Source organism: Larus michahellis, chromosome 2, assembly GCF_964199755.1.
Source record: "Larus michahellis chromosome 2, bLarMic1.1, whole genome shotgun sequence".
Classification (NCBI taxonomy): domain Eukaryota; kingdom Metazoa; phylum Chordata; class Aves; order Charadriiformes; family Laridae; genus Larus; species Larus michahellis.
In genome coordinates this window covers 134,732,923-134,755,724 of record NC_133897.1, presented here as the reverse complement: position 1 = coordinate 134,755,724, position 22,802 = coordinate 134,732,923, and the positions used below count along the sequence as shown (strand labels likewise).

Genomic DNA, 22,802 nt, shown 5'->3' with positions numbered 1-22,802 from the left:
CACCCTTGGAGGTACTCAAAACCCAACGGAAAGTGGCCTTGAGCACTCTGCTCTAACTGACCTGCTTTGAGCAGGGGGGTTGGACTTGGGGGATCTCCAGAGTTCACTTCCCACCTCAACTGTTCTGTATTTCTGTGGTAAACTAAGGAAGGACTTTCTGCGGAATCACATTAGTGGTGTAGAGAAGCCAGGGACAGACAGCTCTAAGGCAGCTGTGGAAGAAGTGGCGTTGATGGTGACTATTCTGATGAAGCTTTTAATTATTTTTCCCTTGGTTTTAAATAAGTGTAATATTTTTCACTTTGGAAATTTAGTTTGACCTATGTTTGGTGTCAAAGGCCTGTTCCTGATTCTTAGATTTAAATTCTTTCAAGGTATTATTTACATCTATTGGCCTGCATATTTGCTAAATTTATTTTTTAATATTCCCTAAAGCAATATTGCAAACCAAATAAAACTAATAAATGAAAGGAAAACGTTGATATAGGAAGCATTTTATGTAAACTCATTAAGTGAAGGGAAAGGGTGAAATTCTGCCTTTCACTTTAAAAGCTACCATTGTTTTTGAGGTAAATCTCAGTCTGAAGCCACTGTACTTTTTTATTGTAGATGTTGTCACATTGGTAATGTCTTCGTGTTGTGTTTGTACCTTTTAGAAGCAGAGGGAGGCAGAAGGTGAATGTTGTGTCAGAAGCAAGGAAGGACATGGTGGAGTGGAATAGAAATTAACATTCTTGAACTATCTCTTTCTTTGGTTTGACAGCTGATTTGTTAACAAATAGCACCATGGTGTTTGAGTTTCATTCTGCATGTGGGAGCTTTGCCATGTTCTTCCAGAAAGAGTGGTCAAATTCTGGAACAGGTTACCCAGAGGTGTTGCAGAATCTTCATCCTTGGAGATATCCACAATACCCTGGACAATGCCTGAACAAGACAGTGTAACTTCAGAGTTTGACCTTGCTTTGAGTGCTATGTTGGACCAGATAACCTCCAGGAGCGTTTCCAACCTGAGTTATTCTATAATTTTATGAAAATGTTACATAAACAAATGCATTTCCAGGCCTTAATAATTCCCTATAACTGTGTTAAATTGTAAACAGGAAAGCAAAGTAAATACCCACTTTTTGCATGTCGTAAAGGCAACTTAGCTCACCCCTCCAAGGCCCTATAGCCAGAGGCTTGTTCGAGCCAGTGTTATGGTTTTGCTCTTTCCATATAAATATATTTTTAGAATTAGGCACAAAGTTCAGGGACACTGAGACTGGAGTGCTTTTTCACACTTGTTTGGGTTTGAAGTGTGCTGCTATCTGAGAAAAATTTTATTTTGTTTTATGATCAAAACTAATTACAAGTATTAATGAAAAGTCAGAAAGTCTTCATACAAAAAAATCACCATCCATGTCAACAGATGAAAATGGAGAGAGCATGCTTTTATAAGGATCCTGTAAGAGGAAGAGGGAAAATGTAGTACTTTGCTGTGCTTTTGAGTGATTCTAGCTTTGTTGCAATGGACCTAGCTTTTGGCCATGCTTTTGGAATCCTGGGCTTTTTGACATTGCCATAAAATGTCACGTTCTTTGTCAGAATTTGTTATTTGTCACAAATGAGAAACCATTTCTGATAGGTACAGATTTTTCCAAGGACTAAATCTCCAGTTTGTTAGAAAAGCCTTTGAGGGAGGAGCAGAGGCAGACTAGACCACAGAGCGAAAAGTATGAAGCAAATTCCCTCACCTATGTAGAATATAATTAGAAGACTTTTTGGAAGTGTTCTCCTAAAAGATTATGATTTTAACAGTGATTGTAACTAATTATATGTGCTGAATTGCTTTTTCTGAGTCTGGGGAGGGTGGGGGTGGAATACTTATTTTCTGTAGAAATTGCTTCTGTGGAGAAGCTCTTATGTTTGTAGTTGTCCCAGTGTTGTGACAGGACCTTCCAAACCCAAGAGTGGCATTACATCTTTTTCTTCATTCACTGCTAGTAGTAGACAGGTTTCAGGGTAGGGAGTATGGGTTGGGTTAGCTTTTTTTATTGCTGAAAATAGAGATGTGGGGCTTGATGATATGAATAAAGATACTGCTTTCTTTGAGGAATAATAACTGTGCCGCTTCATAGGAAAAATAACTGTGCCGCTTCATAGGAAAAATGTTCAATTTTTTGCTTTATCTTTCAGTATCTTTCAGACATATTCAGAAAAACAAACCCTGCCATTATATTTGGAAATTTTTCTGTAGGAAGGAAAAAAAAAGGAAAACAATGTGGTGGTGATTGCTGCTTTTCTTTCAGTGCCTGGAAAATGTTTGGCTATTACAGGAGGAGAGCTTCTCCCTACCCTCTGTTACACTTTGGAAGAGCACTCCTTCTTATCCTCTACAACAATTTCAATACTTGAGCTTTAAAAAGAGGCTAGAAGTACATTGTCCAGGTCCCTCACTCTCTGCCATCTGACTTTTTCTTGTCCCCAAGAGCTGAGCTATGCTGGCAGGTTTCAGATGAGAGACCTCACAGTCCTTCTTCCTCCATGCCACTTTCCTGTGGGACGGGAATTGTCTCCCAGGCATGGCTTCCGCTGGAGCTTTCGGTTCTCCTTAGGTGTAATCTTCTCAAGACTCAAACCAAGCAGAGAGCAGAGCAGGGCTGTTGGGCTGCAGTAGTCCTCATTGCAGAGCCCTACAAACGTGGATGAAGAGCTGGTTTGCAGGTAGGAGCTGCTCTCAGAATTATTGACGGCCTCGCTGAAGAACAGTCCATGTATTTGAGCGTTAGGTCTTACTGTGTGAGAAAAGATAATGTTTTATCCCTGTCTGCTCCTCTATATCACATGAAATTGATGTTTAAAATTTGTAACTTGCAGTCTTGTTTTCTTTTCATGACTTCTTTCCAGGTATCACTGCCCAGTGCCTAAAATTTTCTACGTCCAGTTAACTGTTGGCAACAGTGAGTTTTTTGGTGAAGGAAAGACTCGTCAAGCTGCTAGACATAATGCTGCAATGAAGGCCCTTCAAGCTCTTCAGAATGAGCCTATTCCAGAAAAGTTACCTCAGGTTTGTGTTTCAGAAAACTCTTCTTAATCTTCACGTTAAGATACCAAATTGAACAATTTAATTGCCAGTTTTTCAGTGTTTAATTTTTAGTGCTTTTTTCATATTAGCCTCAGTAACTGGAGAAGTAATGCTAACAAATTGTTAGTGTTATTTCTTTATAACAGCACACCTAACATGAAACTAGACTTAAATAACAAAAATAGGTAGGCATTTTGAAGATGGGATTGCCAGTAGTGATTAAGTAAAAAATAAAATCAAAACAAAATAAAATAAAATTTTTGAGATTATACCAAAAGTGGAGAAAATGTCCATTTAATCAGTGGCTTCATGGAGGATGAGTTATTAATTTTAAATATGTGTTCTGCCATGAATGTGATCTTTACAGTTGAAATGACTTGTCCCCAGTGCACCTAAGAACGTGACGGGGCTCACTGACAGCTACTGATCACCTGTCTGATGGTTTTAGGCTTTTATGCACTTAGTACCTTTTTAAATAGCTAACTTTCTCACTGCTATGTTGGTAAGTGGTCTATATTGCTACTCAAAAATGAAAATGTTATGTCATATTTTAAGAAATACTTGTCAGAATTATTATTCTCAGAATAATCTTTGCAAATTGAAAGCACAAATTCAACTGGCCAAAATAAATGCATGAGGAGACAATCTTTTTATTTTGTATGCTTTCTCATGGTGCCCGTTGAACTCCTGTGCACTGTACAAAACATTACTAATAGTACCTTCAGGGTTGTGTGGTAGTTTTGAGCTGCTTTTTAAGAATGGCAATAATTTTCTGTATTAAAAAAAAAATCTTTGTTTTTTCTGCCTCACCCTGCATTTACGTCTTCCCTTTGATCCAAAGAGAGTTTGACTCACCCTTTTGTTTTGTTATATTATTTTTCTGGATCAGGAAATTCTCTTCAAAATCACTTACTATAATTAATATTATTTTTTTTAAACAGGGAAACTATTAAAAAAGACTCTGTAAAGTCTTAGGAAGAATCCCTGTTTCCTTTCTCATGGTTACTTCCCTTTCTTTCTCTTTTGGTTTACCGTCAAGTGTATTTGTTGATTATTTGTTGATAAGGAATCCTTAGCATAAACCTGAGTCGGAATCTTATATTATTGAAATATATTTTTAGCTTAGCATATTCTTAGTTTTTGAAAATTATATGTTTAATATTATATTTTATAAAAGGAATCTTTGAATTCAAGGTACCCATTAATCAGCATGGAAATTAAACCACTAAGTGCATAGGATAATAAGTAGTAGACAGAAGTGAATAATATATATAAGTAACATAGATATGTACCTGGCTTATATATTGAGTTTTCTTAGCCCATGCTCATATGTAATTTACCTAGCAACAGTAATAAAATCTTTAATTAAAATTCTTGCCTAACTGGGTCTATTTAGTGTTTATTTACATCAGTGTCTCTTAGGATGTGCAGGCTTTTAGAAGATGTAGTCGTGGCAAACTGTGTTTCCTAAATTCTCGTAGCATACTGTAGTGTTGCCTTTCTCATGAGCTAATGAAGTAACTTCATTCTCCTCTTCACCACCATAAGGTTATATGTGTAAACTGAATCAAATCCACAGTTAGCTGAGAAAAACAGACAAGACTTGTCAGGAGACAATACTGTAGATTAGATGAGTTTCTGTTGCAGCAGTTGAAGACCACTTGGGGTACTGTAGGATCTGTGGGTAGGAGCCTAAATCAAGTCCCCGGGAATACCTCTGTAGCTTGGTCATGCTGAGGGTAAAGGAAGCTGGTTGCGCGCTAGTTGTGAAGAAACTTCATGGATTAGAGTTGTAGGTGAATTGAGAAGGCTGGAGGTAACACTATGCTTAGGTCATGGTGGAGTACAGAGCTGCGTCATGTGGAGCTGAGTGTAGCTCTCCAGAGAACTGGAGTTCAGTTGAAGTAGAGTTTAAGGGCTTCATGGTGCCGAGGTTCAGGCTCCTCCCTGCTGCTGGTCATGTGAAGTGCACGCAGGGCTGCCAGGAAGCGGAGGGATGTGCCCTCACCGTGGGACATTGTCCAGCTCAGTAAAACCCTGCTTCCTTCAGCAGAACTGACCTGCTTGAGTCAGCCATGGGAGATGATTGATTCACCATTCCTCAAACATCGTGCGTGGATCAGAGCCAGTACACACTGGGGCCTGGCTGGCCTCAGTTATGTGACTGTAATTGAGCTTCTCTCTTCCCCAATCACCGCAGCTGTGCTTCCAAGGAGAGCAGAGAGGGGAGCAAGGACAAACCTTCTGGTACCTATCTATCCCTGCATCCCATTAGTAACTCAGTGAATTTCACTGGAATGGGATCCACGGAATATGGCACAGTAAATACATTAGTTTACCTTTTGGTTTTCATAATCCTGTTTCCTTAACGCAGGCATCTGTATACTCTTCTTTCATTTGGAGATAGCCTTTTTTTCCCTTTTTTAAAAAAAAACTAGTTAAGGATAAAATCTTTTCTCCGTGTTAAACTGCTAAAGACGAGTATTGCCATCTTAATACTTCCTTGCACAAACATGTAGAAGAGCGAAAGGTGAGCAGAGACAAGAAGCAGTCAGCAAACAGGGCAGGGTTACAGGTGAATGTGAACCTGCTCTCATAAAAGAGCTATTGTGTGCCTGCCAAAGCACCTCTGCTGTCTCATAGATGGGAGGCTAAGAAAAGCCTCACAATTAAAGTGTCAGTTGTGGAATGAGGATCAAATTTAAATACGAAGTACTTGAGACACTCCTGGACATATTTCATCTTCCTTAGGGAAGTCATATGACTAAAGCTTGAAGCTTTATTACTCAGTACTAAGGTCCAAGCCTTAATGTCGATGATCCTCCTTATTCTCCCCTTGTGGTTGGGCTCTCTACTGGTTTTGGTGGAAAAATATGCAAGGACTTAAATTGTAAAGAGCAGAAGGGACAACTGGGGATTTTCTGGACCAATATGTTTGTATTAATCATGAAATTTTAAACAGTAGGTCCTGCTTTAGAGTCTACATATCTGGTTAAGCTAGCGTATAGCTGGAAAACCTAAACATTCATGACTTAAAGGCTTGGTGACAGTCCAGTGGGCTTTATATTATTTTATGTAATTTTGCCAGTGATTGATTATTCCCCATTTCAAAGATAATCTGCAAGGTATTTCTTCTAAATTCACTTAGCTTTGTTTTTGATCTAATTGGAATTTTCTTATCTTTGCTAAATGTAACAAACAGAACCAAAAATCTCTCCCCCATATACATTTACAGATTATGCTTAAGTAATTTTGAATCTTTTTATAGAACTGATTGTTTCCATAGTGTCTCAGTGTAAAGTTGTTTCTTCTGATCAGTAGGTCATCCTTGTGGCTTTTTTTTGTCAGCTTTTCAGATTATCAGTGCCCTTTATAAAGCACAAATTTCATTGAATACAATGCCGAGTAAGATTCTCACTAAGGTTTTTTGCAGAATAGTAGTACCCCACTCTTTATGTTTGATACTCTTTATATCCCCAAAATGCATTTTTACTTTTAAATATTGTCCTTTTAACTCTATTCAGTTGATCTTTCTCAGTGACCCTAATCAATGCCTTCCCCATCCTATAAATAATGACCTACACTCCTGATTTCAGTGTTACGTCACATCTCATTATATGAAATGAGCTAGAGGTCCTACGTAATTTCATTCTAACTACCCTTGTTACTGCTTTGCACTGCACCCCTTTTTTCAGCAGGCTCTATAAACTTTGTAAATTTTTAGTTTGTATTTAGCTCCAGATCAATGTCAGGGATGTAAATTGCTTCGTTGTAAATTTTGCAGCCATTTAATGAGAAAAAAATTGCTCCAAATCTCCATTCTGTAGACGACTGCTGGATTTTGGGTCCTGTGTTATTTTAGACATTGATATATTAAGAGTTAACAAATAAACAATTGATAAATTTCATTGTTAATATGAAGAACCTAGTGCTTTTGTAATGTTATTTTATAATTTGGTATCTGCATTTTGTAGCTACGCTGGTGGCTGAAGATTTAGATCAGACTTTGTTATGTAAGATGGGAACTCTGCAGGAATCCACCTAATTCAGCCCAAGTTTCTTTGATGTTTACCTCCACTCATAAAAAATTAGGAGCCTGGCCAAGGTTACATGGTTGTTGAGAGATCCCAGTTTGAAACCTTCAGAGCTTTGCAGTTTGGAAGTAGCTGAAAGTGAAACCTCTGAGGACTAAGGAAGACGTGGCCTGGGGGACAAACGCCAAAAGGCAGCGGTTGCAGGAGGCAACTGATCCCCATGCTGGTGGTTGTCGGGGAAAAATAAGACTTACCTAAATGTAAAGCAAAGCTGAATTTTAGGCAGGATAATGTTTGCGTGTGCCTTTTGTTGTTTTATCTCTTAGCCTCTCTGTTTGCTACGTTCCTATGGATAAATAAATAATGTTCTGTGTTGAGCAAGCTGTTCTCTGTCACTACCTTTTCACACTGGTCATAACTCCCAGAGGGAAGTCGACGGAGGGGCCATTAACCAGCTGGACCTGCTGAGGACACCTGTAACCTGGTGACCCAGTCAAAGTGTGAGGGGATTCAATGAATTTCTTCTGAGAAGTACAGTCTTCTGTGCTTTCTGAGAAGTGCAGAAGGCTTCTTTCTTGCTTGGAAGGTGTATCCACAGAGGGACTGAGGAACAGGCCAAAGGATCTGTTTGATCCTCATGTTTGACACAAGAAGCGTGTATTCGGATGATTATTATCTGTGTCATTAATAAGACTAAAATCAACAGAAGTTCTTTGGCCATCTGTCCTTAGTTTATAAGTTAATGTGTATGTGTTCCTTTATTATGAAGTGTAATTGCATTATATATGGCTTCACAGTCAGCGGGTGTCTGTTAATGGAGTGCTGAGGTGGATGTACAAACACTGATTTGCAGCATTACAGGAGAACTCAAGTCTTTCAGAAATCAGGGAGAAGCATATTGTATCTTTTTATCTTCTAAAAATTGTTATGTGATTCTGTATTCTTAATTTGCAGAATGGAGAAGCAGGAAAAGAATCAGAAGAAGATAAAGATGCAAACAAGTCTGAGATCAGTGTAGTGTTTGAAATTGCTTTGAAGCGCAATATACCTGTCAGTTTTGAGGTATGTGTTACATATTTATCTGTATGCTAAAAAGTATTAAAAAAGTGCCACTAAAACTCAACACAGTGAAAAATATTAATACATCATGAATATGACATTTAAATTAATGCAAATTATAAATAAAAAAATGGTAGCATTTCAGAGTCTGAGACACTGAGTTTTTACTATTAAATTAGATGCTCTTTCTGAAGTATTAGAGACCTAATATTTGGTTGCAAACAAGTGGATGGCAGAAAGACAATTCAAGCATCTTCTCCATAGTGCCATGGGATTAGAAACAGTAGCCACGCTCAATCTGATTTGAAGTAATCTTCAAAACAATAAGCCAAAGACTTTGCTTTAACTGTAGGCATTCATACACTACAAAAGTTCCCATCGAGAGACTTTGCATCCGATGTGCTGTTTTGAGGAAGTCATGGGTATCTTTTCATCTTCCACCCTATTTGATTCCTTATCTATCTCTACTTAAGCCTTCATGATGTTTTTTTCTCATTTCATATGATTTTATCTATGAACCTGCTCTGACACTTTTGTTTACCTTAAGTAATAAAGAATATTTGGAATAGTTCCAGTGCTGTCAATGAACTATGGGGGAATGAGTGATAGTAACAGGAAAATTTTTTCTGATGAGAAAGCTCTTACAGAAACTGGTTGTAAAAATCTACTGTTATTGTGGTAGGAACCACCAGACTTTCAAGCTGGCTTTTTTTTTCTTTTATTATTTTTTTTAATGCAGGAAATGCTAATGTGAGTGGCTCTTTAAAGTTTTATTTTTGCTGCTTTATGTTTTACATTGAAACTGAGTATATATGAAGGACATGGGTAATGCCTATACTGGCGATGGTTATTTTCTCCAGTGCTATTTCCTTTTGAGGTATAGGCACATATTTGTATGCCAAAAAACCAAAAATTATGCTGTGGCATGCCTTACAGTGTGCTGTATGCAGTTTACTGATGTGTTTGGCCTGTATCCATGAATTGGCCAATGTCAAATGAGCTATTTGGACCTTCTTAGAAATCTGAGAAATCTCTCAGAAGGTAGGTAAGAGAGCCAAAGCCAAAGAATATTGGTTTTGACCAAGGAATTCCTCAGTATAAGAAATGGATGTGTGCTTCATATATATATTCCTTATAATATGGACTAATTAGGAAGTTAAGAGAAAGTAAAATCTTGGGGATAAAACTGGGGTGTCTGAGGGTGTTGGTCTATCAATTTACATCTACATGGAAGGAACATAACTCTTCTATAATATCAGACATAATGGAAACACATGCCCGTGTTTCAAAAAGGAAGTTTATAATTAACATTTCAGTTTTCACACATCATTTTCTACCTTAAGTATTTAAAAGTATTTGGAATAGCTCCATACAAATCAATACACTAAAACAGGAGGATATGAATGGTCATGGGTCACAGAATAGCTTGGAGGTTGAAAAGAAGAGAGGGATAGTGCTTTGAATATCGTCTTAACTTCATTCCTGTGTTTCAGCTTATTTAAGGGAGAGCTTTTGGTAAGGAGAGAATGAGGCAGAGATACTTAGTACAGGAAAAGCCTAATGTGTCTCTTGCCAAAGAATGTTAACAACATTGAAAAAAGACAGTTTCTTGCACTCCTGGCAGGTTTTGTGTTATTTCCTTCCTTTAAATCTAAGTATAGGTGACATTCATAAGTAGAGTTTTGATTGAACTTGGTACTGGCTTATATTTCAATAAAACTGCTAAGCAATTATGGGTAATCCCCAGGATCTGATGTTTCTAATAGGATTTTATTTACAAATGGTTTTGTGTTATTCCAGGCAGGCATCAAAGCTTTCTCTAGCTCTTTTTTGCGTGCAATAGCTATAAAACGATCTGCCTTTTCTTCATGTGACGAAGCTTTAGCCAATGTTCCAACCGTGCTGTGTTATGCAACAAAGTAGTGGTCATAAAGATATGTAAAGTTCTATGTAAACACGTCCTCAGAATTGCACAAGGGGTGGAAAATAAGGAGAGCATGTAGAACCCTGTGGGTTTCTTCTATCTATCCTGTTTCGTGTAATATGGCTAATTTTAATTGCGTAGGAATTTTAGGACAAGTTTTATGGATTTTCTATCTATTAAATCATTAACTAAAATAAAAGCATTAAAGTCTAATAAAGAAGCAGCTTTACTCTGTAGTTCTCACTGGTGCATCCTTAGCTAACCTTTATTCATCAACTTGTAAGTTAAAATGCAACTCCTCTAATGCATTTGTGGGACTCTCAATGAACAATTTTTAAGGAGGGATACAAAACTGATTGCTGCAGGAATTGTTAGAATAGCTGTAAAATGATCATTTTGCATCTTATTCCCTCCTTAACAATAGGCTAAAATCCTGCTTTTTTCGGTTCTCTTGAAACATATGGTTTTTTATTTTCTTCTTGTCAGTAAGGAGTTGGTTGAGCCTAGAAGATCTAACTGAGGTCAACAGCTTCAGGTATTAGAAAATGTTGGGGTGTTTCTGATTGTCATTTTATTTTCAGTATTTTTCTTTGGATTGGAGTATTCTTTCTTTAGAAGAGCAAATACAGTATCTTTTTCTCAGTCTCAGTATCAGGAGTGAGCGGTTAAGAGTGCCTGAACAGGCCAAATTTTCTGTCCCTCCATCCCCTTCCAGTGTTCTGCTGGGAAAAAGAGTTGCAGTTTCTCGTGTCCCAGTCTTATCACCGTGAGGCAGAGATTCTGTGTTTTGAACCAGGAACAGACCAAATTGCTGACTCTGGGAGACTGAGCAGGTTCTCAGTGGGAAGTTTCACACCCATCTGGCTTCTGCGCTCCTGGGGATTAAGGCTTTCAGATTGGATGATTGACACACTGAATAGCTCCCTTCAGATTTTGCATGATGGTCACCCTTTCTCACTCCAGTTTTAATAAAACATCAGACGTGGGTTTTTTTGGGTTTGTGTGGTTTTTTTGTTGTTTTCTGGGTTTTTTTTTGCACTGGGAAAATCTGGTATCTCTACCCGTACAAGCACATGGAATATATCGGTATTTTAAAACTTGTAAATAATCATGGATGTAGGTGACATGTTTTTGTTGACCTGTTTTTTGTCTCCTCTATTTTTTTTTTAATGTCCATTTAATCTTTTCATAATCTTTTGAATTTTCTACCTGGAGTCTCATTAATAATTCAAGCAGCGTTGCTCTTTCGTTGTAATCATACTGCTGTTTTTCATTTGTCAGCATGATTCATTAAATTGAGCCAAATTCACTCTTGATGTAACTTGACCTTAGATGTGTTTTGGCCCCATGTGTTTTCTCTTGCTGGAGTTATTCTTTAAATCAGTGAAACAGAAAAAAAAAACTGTACTGAACTGTCACCCTTAATCAAATTCTCAGCTTTAAATTAGCCATGATTTGGTCCATGGGTCGTATCTTTCAACTGAGGAAATAGTTTAATGTACTAATGTGTATAGTATTCTTGGATAGCAAAGGCTGAATTTCTTTATAGTGTTTTCTGTTCCTAGGCTTACAGCACAACTGTTTGAAATCATGTGGAGTAAAAAGATCTAAAAGCTGGGGTTAACCAAAAATGTTGTTAGGTAAATATTTTTTTTGCTAAATTACCAAATTTGGATGTTTAGCTTGATCCCATTTGAATCCTATTGGGTTCATTCCATTGACAATGCAGAGTTTTTTCCATTTACACACTAACAAAAAAACAGTTTTGAATGTTTTCCAGGCAATTATTTACCTTGTATCACACACTTAGTAAACTAAGTAAACTTTTAAAAAAGATGAAAACCACACCAGAATACATTAGTTTTATATTAACAAATATATTTCCATGTATATGAAAATATAATCTGGGTTTGTATTAACATTCTTTTCAATATATATATATGTGTGTACGTTTATATATATATGAGAAAACTTATATAAAACTAATATTTTAGGAACTCAGCAATTATATTTCTTAAGCAAGTTATTTTGTCCTTTTTCATCTGGTCAGTATAGACATTCTTGTATATTTTATTAATACATTATACTGCATGTAAGTAGAAACACCTATATAATGGTATTAGTAAGACCACATAAAGATTAAGGACCTCAGGAAGGTTAATTTAGCCATGTTTTACAGACAATGTGTTGTAATACTTGGATAGCAACGTAGAAGGATGGATTAAGATATGCCTTTAGAACAGAGTGGGAAACACTGCAGTGGGATGAAGGTGTTTGGCGCTGGCACAAAGCCCGACTCACAGAGCAAGAGGTCCTGGCGCTGGGCTCATCCCAGCTCTGGTGCAGGCAGTGCAGCTTCCCGGGGGTCAGTGCCTCGAAAGCACCCCTGCTTTCTCACGCGGTAAAGCACTAGTGGGCAACTTTCAAGTGAGGTAATCTTGAAAACACTTCTGAAATTATTACCTGGAATCTCAGAGCGGGAACACTCCTGGGCTACAAGAGAAAAATCCCATGCTGGCACAGATGTCGTCTTATTCTGGGAAAATGCGGACAAAGTTGTCTGTTAATTTTCATTTTGTGTCTTTTTATTGATGTATGCTGTGATAATTGTATTTACTGGGTGAAGTTGCCACAGAAGAGAGCTTAAAAAAGAAATACAAGCCTAAGGAGACCTCATTACAGTGTAACAGCAAAACTAAATAATGCAAGGGACGTGACCTTGATAAAAAGAACTTTAATACAAAACATGTTGTAATAACATTAAGGTTGAAGGTTTCAGCCCATTAAAAATATAGTTATTACACCGAGAAGGCCCTAGCACTTTTACCTCAGTTCCCTTGCACTCAGGCATATACTTCTTCAACAAATGGTTTGATGTAATTGCAACTACTGAAAAAATATGTATTTGTATTGATTTTGAAGATAATACAAAGAGGTGCCTGTCAGATGCTCTAATGTCTCCTTATACACGTTACATGTAACAAAGATTAAATTAGGTAGCTGCTTCCGCCCATCAAACAAAATAACTGAACCTTTTCCCAAATGAGGTCTCTTAATTCCTGGTAGACACTGTCCAGACCAGTAAATGGTGCTTACATGAGGAGATGGCTGTCTTAGCACTTGCAGTGCTGGGATTTGTCGGTGATTGCATCCTAACAGTATAGCCTTCTAAAAGGAGATGTGCGCGTGTGTAAAAATGAAGACAGAAAAAGCGCTAAAGGAAGGTACAGCGTTCAGAACTTCTTTTTTTTTTCCATATTATTGTAACTTTTAATAGTGGCGAAGTACTTCAAATGAGTTTTCTCGTTGTCATCCTGACTATGTTTGGAAGGGAGTGAATAAATGAAACTTCTCCGAACTGATTGGCTTTTGTGCAAGTTATGGTGGCCCTTTTGATAATCCCTTTCGGTACTGGTGGGAGGGACAGCTGAGAGCTGTGGAGGCCAAGACTGTGTCAGCCTTTCAGCTGTACGGGATATCGCTCGGGGTTGGGTACTCTGGCAAGGTAAGAGTTGAGAGCTGCGGCTGCTGCCTGCAGCTAGGACACCACCAAACCACAGATCTCTCAGACTGAAGTTGGGGACCGTGCGTGAACATCCTGTGTTTTAATGATAAGAGAAAAAAATTACAAATGGGTTGAAGTGATGCTATATAAATATAGTTTTCAGTATATTTTATGTAAAGAAATAGCCAAAGCCTGCTGGAGCTTCATGTATTGAATTCCTTTAGTACGTGAAGCACCTTGCAAGGAAAAAAACAGCAGGCTTAGTTTAAATATGCAATATTGTTGTGTATTGTGTTATTGTGTAAATCTTTTTGAAAATATAGGTCCGCTGTATTTTCCGTGAATCACTGAATATGATGGTTAGATTTACTTTATCTAATTAGCCTCTGTTTTCTGTCCTTAAACCTGGTACTGTCATTAATACGTGTCCAGATTTTACGAAAACCCTTCAATCCCTTCAAAGTGCCTTCAGTTAGCAGGAAAACTTCAGTTAGCAGGAAAACTACATTAGTAGTAAGTACGTTGCAGAAATACAAACATTAAGTTCTATTCTCATAGAGTGATTTGACTCCGTGTTATTTTTGCTTAAAAGGTGATTAAAGAAAGTGGACCTCCTCACATGAAGAGCTTTGTTACACGAGTTACAGTAGGAGAATTCACTGCAGAAGGAGAAGGCAACAGTAAGAAACTTTCAAAGAAACGTGCTGCAATGGCTGTCCTACAAGAACTTAAGAAACTTCCTCCTCTTCCCGTGATTGAAAAGCCAAAACTTTACTTTAAAAAACGTCCAAAAACAATATTGAAGGTATGTGTCCGCCTTTGACAGCATTAAGAATGTTTGCTCAGAAAGTAGCAGAGTTACTCAGATTTTGAATTGGTAAAGGCTCGTTTGTCATTTTCTGTTGATACTGTTACTTGTTTGCCTGTGCTAATATGCCTGTACTTTTTTGGATTCTGAGAACGCTGTGAAATTCTCAAACATAATGGCTTGTGAGGTGCTCAGCTTAAGAACCAAGCTTTCATCAAGAAGTCTTCAGGGATTTGGTTCAAGTCCAGTGGAGGATCAAACCCTCCAGGCAGCTCTGTACAGCCATGGGAATTTTTAACATCATCTCCTCTGGGACGCCCTACTAGCATAAATGGTGTTTTTTCCTTGGTCTTTCCCCCCTCCCCAGTTTGCAGAGGGAGAGAGATATATGAAATAGTAGATATATGGGGAAATGGTGCACAGTCCAGATTCCTCCCCTTGTGGACCTAGATTCAGGAGTTTTGTGACTTCAGCTTCAATTTGTTTTGATTTTTGAAAGATTTGAAAGAAGGCCAAGAGTATGTTGACATCTCAGCCTAGTGTGTCACTTGTCAAGGACAATACTTTTTTTGTTTCAAGTGCCTGTGTTTGATAATGATTTTTAGCTCGCAAGTACAGACAGAAAATTGGCTGGAGACCAGCCCATGGAGGACTTGCGGACTTTGAACCATCCCTCCATTAAAACATGCCCTGTTTCAGAGGATATTAATATGCTTCTTGCTGCACTGATGAGGCTTCCTTTAGAGGCTCTGGATTCTTGTGAGCTCAAGCTTCTTAAATGGTGCTTCTATTCTTGGTGGCAGTAGATTTATTGCTACTTCTACAATTCAGCCAGTCTGTAGCAACTAGCTCTGGTTTGTCTACTCATCCTAAATTCATACAAAACCAAGGGGCCATCTGAAGGAATTAGCCTTCCAAATGATCTAACAAAAGCAGCTGCACACTGTCCATATATTTATGAAGCATCGCTACCTAGCCTCAGCACTGAACAACTAATCAGACTAACTTGTCATCTGTTCAGCGTAGAAGATGACGTTTTTGAAGTGGCCAAAATCTGCTACATTTCATTTTACTGAGGAACTCCTTGTACATGATTTTATTTTCTCTGGCATATTGGACAGTTATTTAGGTATATGTAAAGGCACATTAATAGCCTTTCATAGGCTATGTTAGGTCATTTTAGGCCAGGGTAAATAATGATGAAGCGTTGCTCAATTTCTGTCTGGTGTTTGTCACGATTGCCCCATGCTATGCAGATCAGGAACCTCAAGGCTAAAATTGCAGGAAAAAACAGGAAGCCTTCATGTCCAAGACCTGTGCTTCAGAATATACTTTTAGGATCTAAATTTCATCTCTCACTCTGTATTTGCTTCTTGTTAGTTAAAAAAAAAAAAAAGCTTGAATTTTTCTGAATTATGTTATGTGCATGGCTTGCATTATGTTAGGCTGAACAGCATTATACCGGCTATTGGCTCTGGTTGTCTCATTTTGGAAAGTTTTTCTCAAGAAAGATGCTAAGGGTGTAATAATGTAAAAATCTCTTACATTACCATATACCTTTTACCATTACAATCTTAAATTGAATTATCCAACATTGGCCATCTTAGAAAGAGGTGTTAATAGTCAAAATAACCTGGATATGCACAAGTTTTTTATTTTTTGAATATCTAAACTTCTGAGGTGTGCCCATTTCTTTTAATTTAACCTGCACATGTTTTAAGCATCAAGAAAAGTGACAACAATAACTTCTTTTTATTTGTATATATATTTATGAGGCTATATCTTATGGCCTGCACTTTATTTAGCCTGCTCTGCATTTTGTCTCTGCTTGGCTTCTTGCCCACACAGCTGCCCTTGTGCATGACATTGTCTTAATTCTTTCACCTACATCTTTTCTAACAACTTCAGCAATTGCACAACGTAGGATTCATTGCACAGCTTTCTTAATATGATATCCCTCTCTGGTCTTTGCCTTCAGTTGCTGATCATCTCTTTAGATTCTGGACCACTTGTTTGTTCTTATTTGAGAAGCTCAAAGGAGCATGACTGCTGATCTTCTCTTATCCTGCAAATCGCTTCATGAAAAGGAAATAGCTCAGTAACATAAAAACAATTCTACATTCAAATGCCATTTACATTCATTTGCAAGTTCGTTCTTTGTGTTATGGTATATAAATCAGTTAAATATGACTTCAGAAAAATTCTTTTGGGCCTTAATTTCTTCTCCTGAACATCTACAAACAAATGTTTTCATAGCTATTTGCTTTGAGAGAGCGTTTGCCATGTGAGTAATAACATAGTAAAAGGATTTCAGAACTAGATAGTTTGTAAGAACTGTTGTTTGTCACCTGTCCGTGTAATCTTGGACAGACCAGTCTCTCACTTCCTTTGTTTTTCCCCCATCAGATCAATTCCCCTGCCAACCATACATTTTGACGTGTTACTGTGAGGATTACTGTCTGTTAAACATTTATACTTATATGGGTGGCTCACAATATTCAACATTTCTAGCCATTGGAATACTCCCCTCTAGCTTCGCTACATAAAAGTATTTTGAGGGTGAATTCCTATGACACACAGAGTGAACCTTCAACACCTTGAGCTGCATTGCAGGATGGAAGGCAGGAGCACTGACAAGCAAGGCAGGAAGGCTGAGAGAGGCAGCTTCCTCGTTATATGGCAAATCCACATGTAAATCCCACCTTTTCTTAGCGTACTGCATGTTCCAGCATTGTAGCAACCTATTTTAAGGGATTAGGGGGAAGGGTCATAGAAATAGGGCAACGAGATATAGTTGACTGAGGAACCTGCTACTTTTCATCCATCCCCACAGGACCTCCATAGATACATGAGGATATTGGTCACTTACATATTCTGGGTATGCACACTACCTGCGACAGCGGCAGACAATAGGGGCATATATTTTCCCACAGTTTTGAGCTTGAGGATTCTTATCTTCTGTCTCATGATAAGAAGATGGGAAGAAATTTACTTCTTATTCTCTCAAAGAGAGTATTAAAGAAGAAGTAACCTTAGTAAATAATTTATTGAAGCATCGTAATAGTTGTAGGGATATATGCTGAAATAATGGTTCTCTCTTTTATACTTGTTTTAGGCTGGACCGGAATATGGTCAAGGAATGAATCCCATCAGTCGTCTGGCTCAGATCCAACAGGCCAAAAAGGAGAAGGAGCCAGAGTATGTTCTTCTTTCAGAGAGAGGAATGCCTCGCCGTCGAGAGTTTGTTATGCAGGTATCATCTGCTGTCATGTTAGAGATAATGCCCTTGTTATGTTATGGTCAAACTCAAGCAAAATGATGGCATAATATGAAGCGGATCCCTCTGTGTTTGGCTCTTTGCTTTATGGTCAGTTACACAAGAGGAGTATGAAATACGGTATTAGAAGACCTGTTTGAACTTTCATCTTTCTCTTGGTGAAACAAATGGCAACTTGGTTGTGTGCCTTCTAGATGCTTTTCTTGTAGTGGTTTTGCATTTTTTATACTCTTCTTGTTTTCATTTCACCTGAAGGTGTCCGTCTTTATCCCTGATGGTTCATGACTTATTTACTTTTAGTCATCTTTTTGAAAAAATCTAGTTTGCTATTGTTGATCAGGGGATTGCAATACAAACAAGTGTTCTGAAATAAGGGTACGAATATGCCCACATTACCAAGCATTTTGGTTTAAAAAAAAGAGTGTTGTAAATCTTTTCAGGTTTTCAGTTTCTTGGTGGCTTTGTTCTTATCTGATATACCACAAAAAAAGCCTTCCATCATGTGTTTTAGCCCGTCCTGTTAAAGGCTCTGGACCTAATACAGAAACAGTAGATCATTAATGTTATTTGGTATAATGGTGATATTTTGTTAGATAGAGCAACAGCAGGTTAAGAAAGATTAGGAACAGGAAAGAATTCTTTTCTCTTGTGTTTTCACTCCGGGGTAATTTTGTGCCAGAACAATTCAGCGCAGCATACCTCAACATGTTTTGACTTGTTGTCTATAAACCACACCAAAAAGTCACTTCTGATCACAAGCAGAATTAACGACCTTCCAGCACGTCCTTCTCCAGAAAATTAGTTATGTTTTCACTTAAATCTTTAAGTCCCTCCTTCATGTCAATCAAGACAGGCTAGCAATCGTCATTTCCTTGGACGTCAGTGGTCTTTCTTAATGTATTATTTTTCCCTTTGAAGTGGAAGAAGATATTGGGTTCCTTTTGTTGCAGAATCTGATTTAAGAGTATAAACTTGGATTTCTAACTTTTTATGGTGTGTGAAAGTATTTGAAAAAGGCTGATCCTATCACAGACCATCCCTTTTCCCTTGCTCAGACCCCCGTGGGAGTGTCCACAGTTAGAGAAGGTTGTGTGAGGTATCAGAAGAGGACTGTGTAATGCAATCCAATATTAGAAAGATGGGCTGAGAATATGCTTTTCCAGTGGTGGAGTCTCGATAACAGCAAAATCTTTGGTTTGAATAAAAAAAATATTCTTAAAAGCAGTGACTATGTAGAAAATTCCCTTTTCTAGGAAGACTTGTGAAAGAAAGAATCAAAGAAATTCCATAGATCAGTTGCTTTATTATGCACACTTTTAAACACCATAGCTCCATTTTTATCCTTCCGTGATACTTTCACACTAAAATCATACTGCTGTTTCTCCCGCCTTCAGGAAGTCTCAGTGGATTCATTATGAAATGCAAAAAACCTTATCAGAATAAAAAGCCTTTGTATAAACTACTTAAACAATGTTTTCATTAAATTTAATTGAATGTGGAAGTAAAATATCCAGAGATAATATGTTCATTTTTATCTGTCACACAAAGAGCAAGTTTAGATGTGATGAAATGGATCCAATTACTTGTCCTGACCACTAGATAAACAGAAGAAAACCTCTGATGACATTAGTTGGTGTTCTGTTCCCAAAGTTAATTTCAGAAAGCTCTTTCTCTTTGTAGTCAGACCTTTAATCCTTGATAGAGGTTATAATAATAGCTAAACCAGTTTTACAGGTCTGAGAAATAGCAGCACATTGATTTATTGTGAGCTATGTTATAAATTATCATTTTGTCTTGTCCCATTAAAGTCCCTTAATTTTATTGCACATAAACTTGTAGCAGATTGGCTATTTTCTAATTGGGATCGCGGAACTGCATAGAAGATAAGGTTTTTATTTCAAGATTATTAATATTTCTGTCTTAGGTAGCCAGATCTTTTTGTTTAATTATACATGTACTTTGAAGGGATATTTGTGATCATTATTATTTATTTACAACCTCTTCTTTTTGTGTAAAATTAATAGGTATTTGAGCAAAGAAAAACCGAAACTTTTAGGAAAATAGATACATGGTAGTTTGAGGAAAGCGAATAATTATTGAATAACATAAATTATAAATAACATTTAGTATTTATTTATCAATTGTATGCCTGTTTTTACAATTATTTTAAAGCTCCTTCCAGACTGTTTCAGGTCTTTGACCTCTAAGTTTTCTTTTATTCAGATCACCTCGACAATTTTTTTGTTTTTATTTTAGTTTGGTTTCCTTTTTTTAACATATTTTTGAAACCATGCACTATTTTATGAGAAAATTTCACAGATAAAATGGCTTAATGGACAGAATGAAATACAGCTACCAAAGAACTATGAATATTGCATAAGTGACTAGCAGTGACAGTGCTGATATCACAAAGCAGACACATACAGCTTCAGGAGTTCAAGAACGGTACCAAACCCAAGGAATAAGTTAGAGCCTGAAGCTTTGGGGATATCCATTGTCTATAATTTGTCTTTATTTTGAGGTTTTAATTTCCCCTAGTTGTATGAAGGGCATCTTGTTTGTCAGAAACCCTTTGTGCAGTACAGAGCACAGGTCCAACGAGGAGTCTTCTTTCCAAAGACTATTTTGATAAAAGCTTGTCGGGTGTAAGGGCGGAACAGAAAGGAGCCCCGGCCCCCGTGTTCCTTGCAGCGCGACAAAGGGGGAGGAATGCGAACACGGGTTTCATCTTTCTTTAGAAACCACTCTCATTTAAATCTCCAGGTTATTCAGGTTATTGTTTGTGTCTCTATTGTTCTGGAAACTATCCTGATGATGCTGGGGAGCTGCATCTTGTGCAGGCGATATTCCTGCAAGGGCAAGGAATTCCAGATCCTGTAGCGCTTCCTGTGTTAAGAAAGAGGGGGAAGCAAGAGTGGGGGAGATGTTCAGCAGGGAGAATGGGGTTGGCACAGAGGCTGGTGAAGGGAGAGACAACTGTGTATGCACTGGCTTACAGAAAAATGTAACTCTTTGGTACGAGTTTGGGGACCTTCTGAGAAATCTAAACAAGCTGCTCTGTGTGGAGCCGTGTTGTGGTCCCCTTCTGCTCTATTCTTACTTCTCTGAGGTTGCATCTTCATCAAAAGAGCTGACGGTTGTCGGTAGGTCAGCAAGATTAAGGAGTCTTGCATTTATCGTGATTATGATCAATGTTTTCTTTTTAAGGTAAAAGTAGGTAATGAGATTACTACTGGAACAGGCCCAAACAAGAAAATAGCTAAAAGAAATGCAGCAGAAGCAATGTTGCTACAGCTGGGTTACAAAGCCTCTACTCCGCTTCAAGACCAGCCAGAAAAGGTGAGACCCAATTGTTATGATGCCCACATTTTACCTTTGTCTAGATTTCTTAGCTCTATCAGCTACTCATTTACTAAGAATGGAAGCTTAAACTTGTGCACCCCCTGTTTTAGGGGGTGGCTTGTCAGAGATCAGCCTTTGTTTAGCTACAGCTCTATAGCTACAGTAAGTGCAGCCTCTCCTCCTGTAAGGGTAATTAAGAACAGAAATGTAGTTCCAGAGGATTGTGTGTGTGCAAAAGTGTACATGTGACGTGTGTGCCTATTTCGACTTACAAATCAGGATGAACGTGCTTTTATTCCATTTTGGGCATCCACGAGAGGACTGAGAGGACTGATGTGATTAATTTTCATACGGGAAATAGTCATACTAGTCAATGTTTGTCTTCCCATTGCATATGGACTGAAAGCATTCTAGAAAAATAATGGCCTTTTCAGGTTTGATGACTGAGAAAGAAAAAGTGTGTAATTTTTTCTTGTGGAGAAGAAATTACATTTTAAATTCGTGTGCGTTGCTGGTATGTATTTCCATGTTAGTGATGTGCAACTTAGCACTCCTCTTCTATCTTGAGTTTATTGATGGAAGTTTATGTGATTTGTAACCAAAATTGGGTGTTAAGGTTTTGCCTTTCGTATCCCGAAAAGATATTTGGTAAGGTATTTGGCTTAGCTGCAGATTGTGAACAGCTTGGGTCTTACGCAGCGTCACTGCATGTATATATTTTGATCATGGTTTAAATCTTTGCTGTGGCTGCACCAGCTAGCTCAGGTCAACAGGATGTTCTGCTGGGCTTCTCTAGGGACCACATGATAAATCTGAATATAGTGTGTATCTATATATATATCTTCTGAAACATGCTTTCTTTCTCTTAAAGAAAAAAAAAAAAGAAAAGAAAGAAAGGAAGACACTCTGTTCTATACATTCTATACTCCTAGCCAGGAAAAGATAAATGCTGTACTGATTACTTGGCTTGACCTCCTTCTGTTTCTCTCTCCTTTGAGAGGAGAGGCTCTATGTATGCTATTCACACTCACCTTCACTACGTTCTTCACTATATATCTTAGTCATATGCAAGTGTACAGTTCTCTAAACAGAGTACTTGGGAGGCTACATGGTTTCTAGTGAGAAGGCGCTGTGCAGACATAGCCATTTTAGAAAAGGCTTGTAGAGTCAAATGATAATTCATTTTCACCAGAATGTTGAGGCTTTTCTGCTGTAGAAGGTACTTTCTACCAGTTTCAATTTTTTCTTCACTCCCAATTTGTCCAAAGGGCTTTTTGAAAAACAATGCAAAACAGAAAAGTCAACATTTTTTTCTAATAGGAAAACATAGGTTTTCATTCTTGGATTTCAAATTGGCTGAACTATTTTTACTCAGTAATTTTCAGAGATAAAGCCAGAAAAAATTCAACCCACAACATTGTTGCTTTGGAGAGCTCTACACAGTGGAAATTTGTGGTTACATTGTAATCCTTAAAAATATTTGAGTGGCTAAAAAGGGGTGCTGCTGCTTTGTTTCCCTACTTTTATTAAGCTGTTGCTTACAAGTGCATTGTCTTTAAAAGAAAACCAAGTTTAATTACTTGCTTGCAGACGTAGATATCTTAGCATGCAATGTCCTAGTGTTATTCTGAACACAATGAGCAAACATATTACCATATCCAAAAAATGTGAACTACTCAAATTTTATGTAGTGGGAGTATTCAAGATCATAGAACAAATTTTTATAGCTTTGTTGGGGTTAAGGACATAAAATATCTAGAACATCTGGCTTTATCTTCTGTATATAACA

General features: G+C 37.7%; 1 protein-coding gene across 6 annotated transcripts in view; it reads left to right on the top strand.

Annotated features, from left to right (window-relative positions):
- Nucleotides 1–22,802, top strand: part of STAU2 (staufen double-stranded RNA binding protein 2) — a 170,740-nt gene that overhangs the window by 52,913 nt on the left and 95,025 nt on the right. For all 6 annotated transcript variants that reach the window (XM_074577279.1, XM_074577282.1, XM_074577283.1 and 3 more), the window contains 5 exons: nucleotides 2,887–3,046; nucleotides 8,053–8,160; nucleotides 14,179–14,391; nucleotides 17,510–17,647; nucleotides 20,879–21,010. In XM_074577279.1, coding sequence (XP_074433380.1) covers nucleotides 2,887–3,046; nucleotides 8,053–8,160; nucleotides 14,179–14,391; nucleotides 17,510–17,647; nucleotides 20,879–21,010 — 751 coding nt within the window. The remainder of the gene's footprint in view (nucleotides 1–2,886; nucleotides 3,047–8,052; nucleotides 8,161–14,178; nucleotides 14,392–17,509; nucleotides 17,648–20,878; nucleotides 21,011–22,802) is intronic.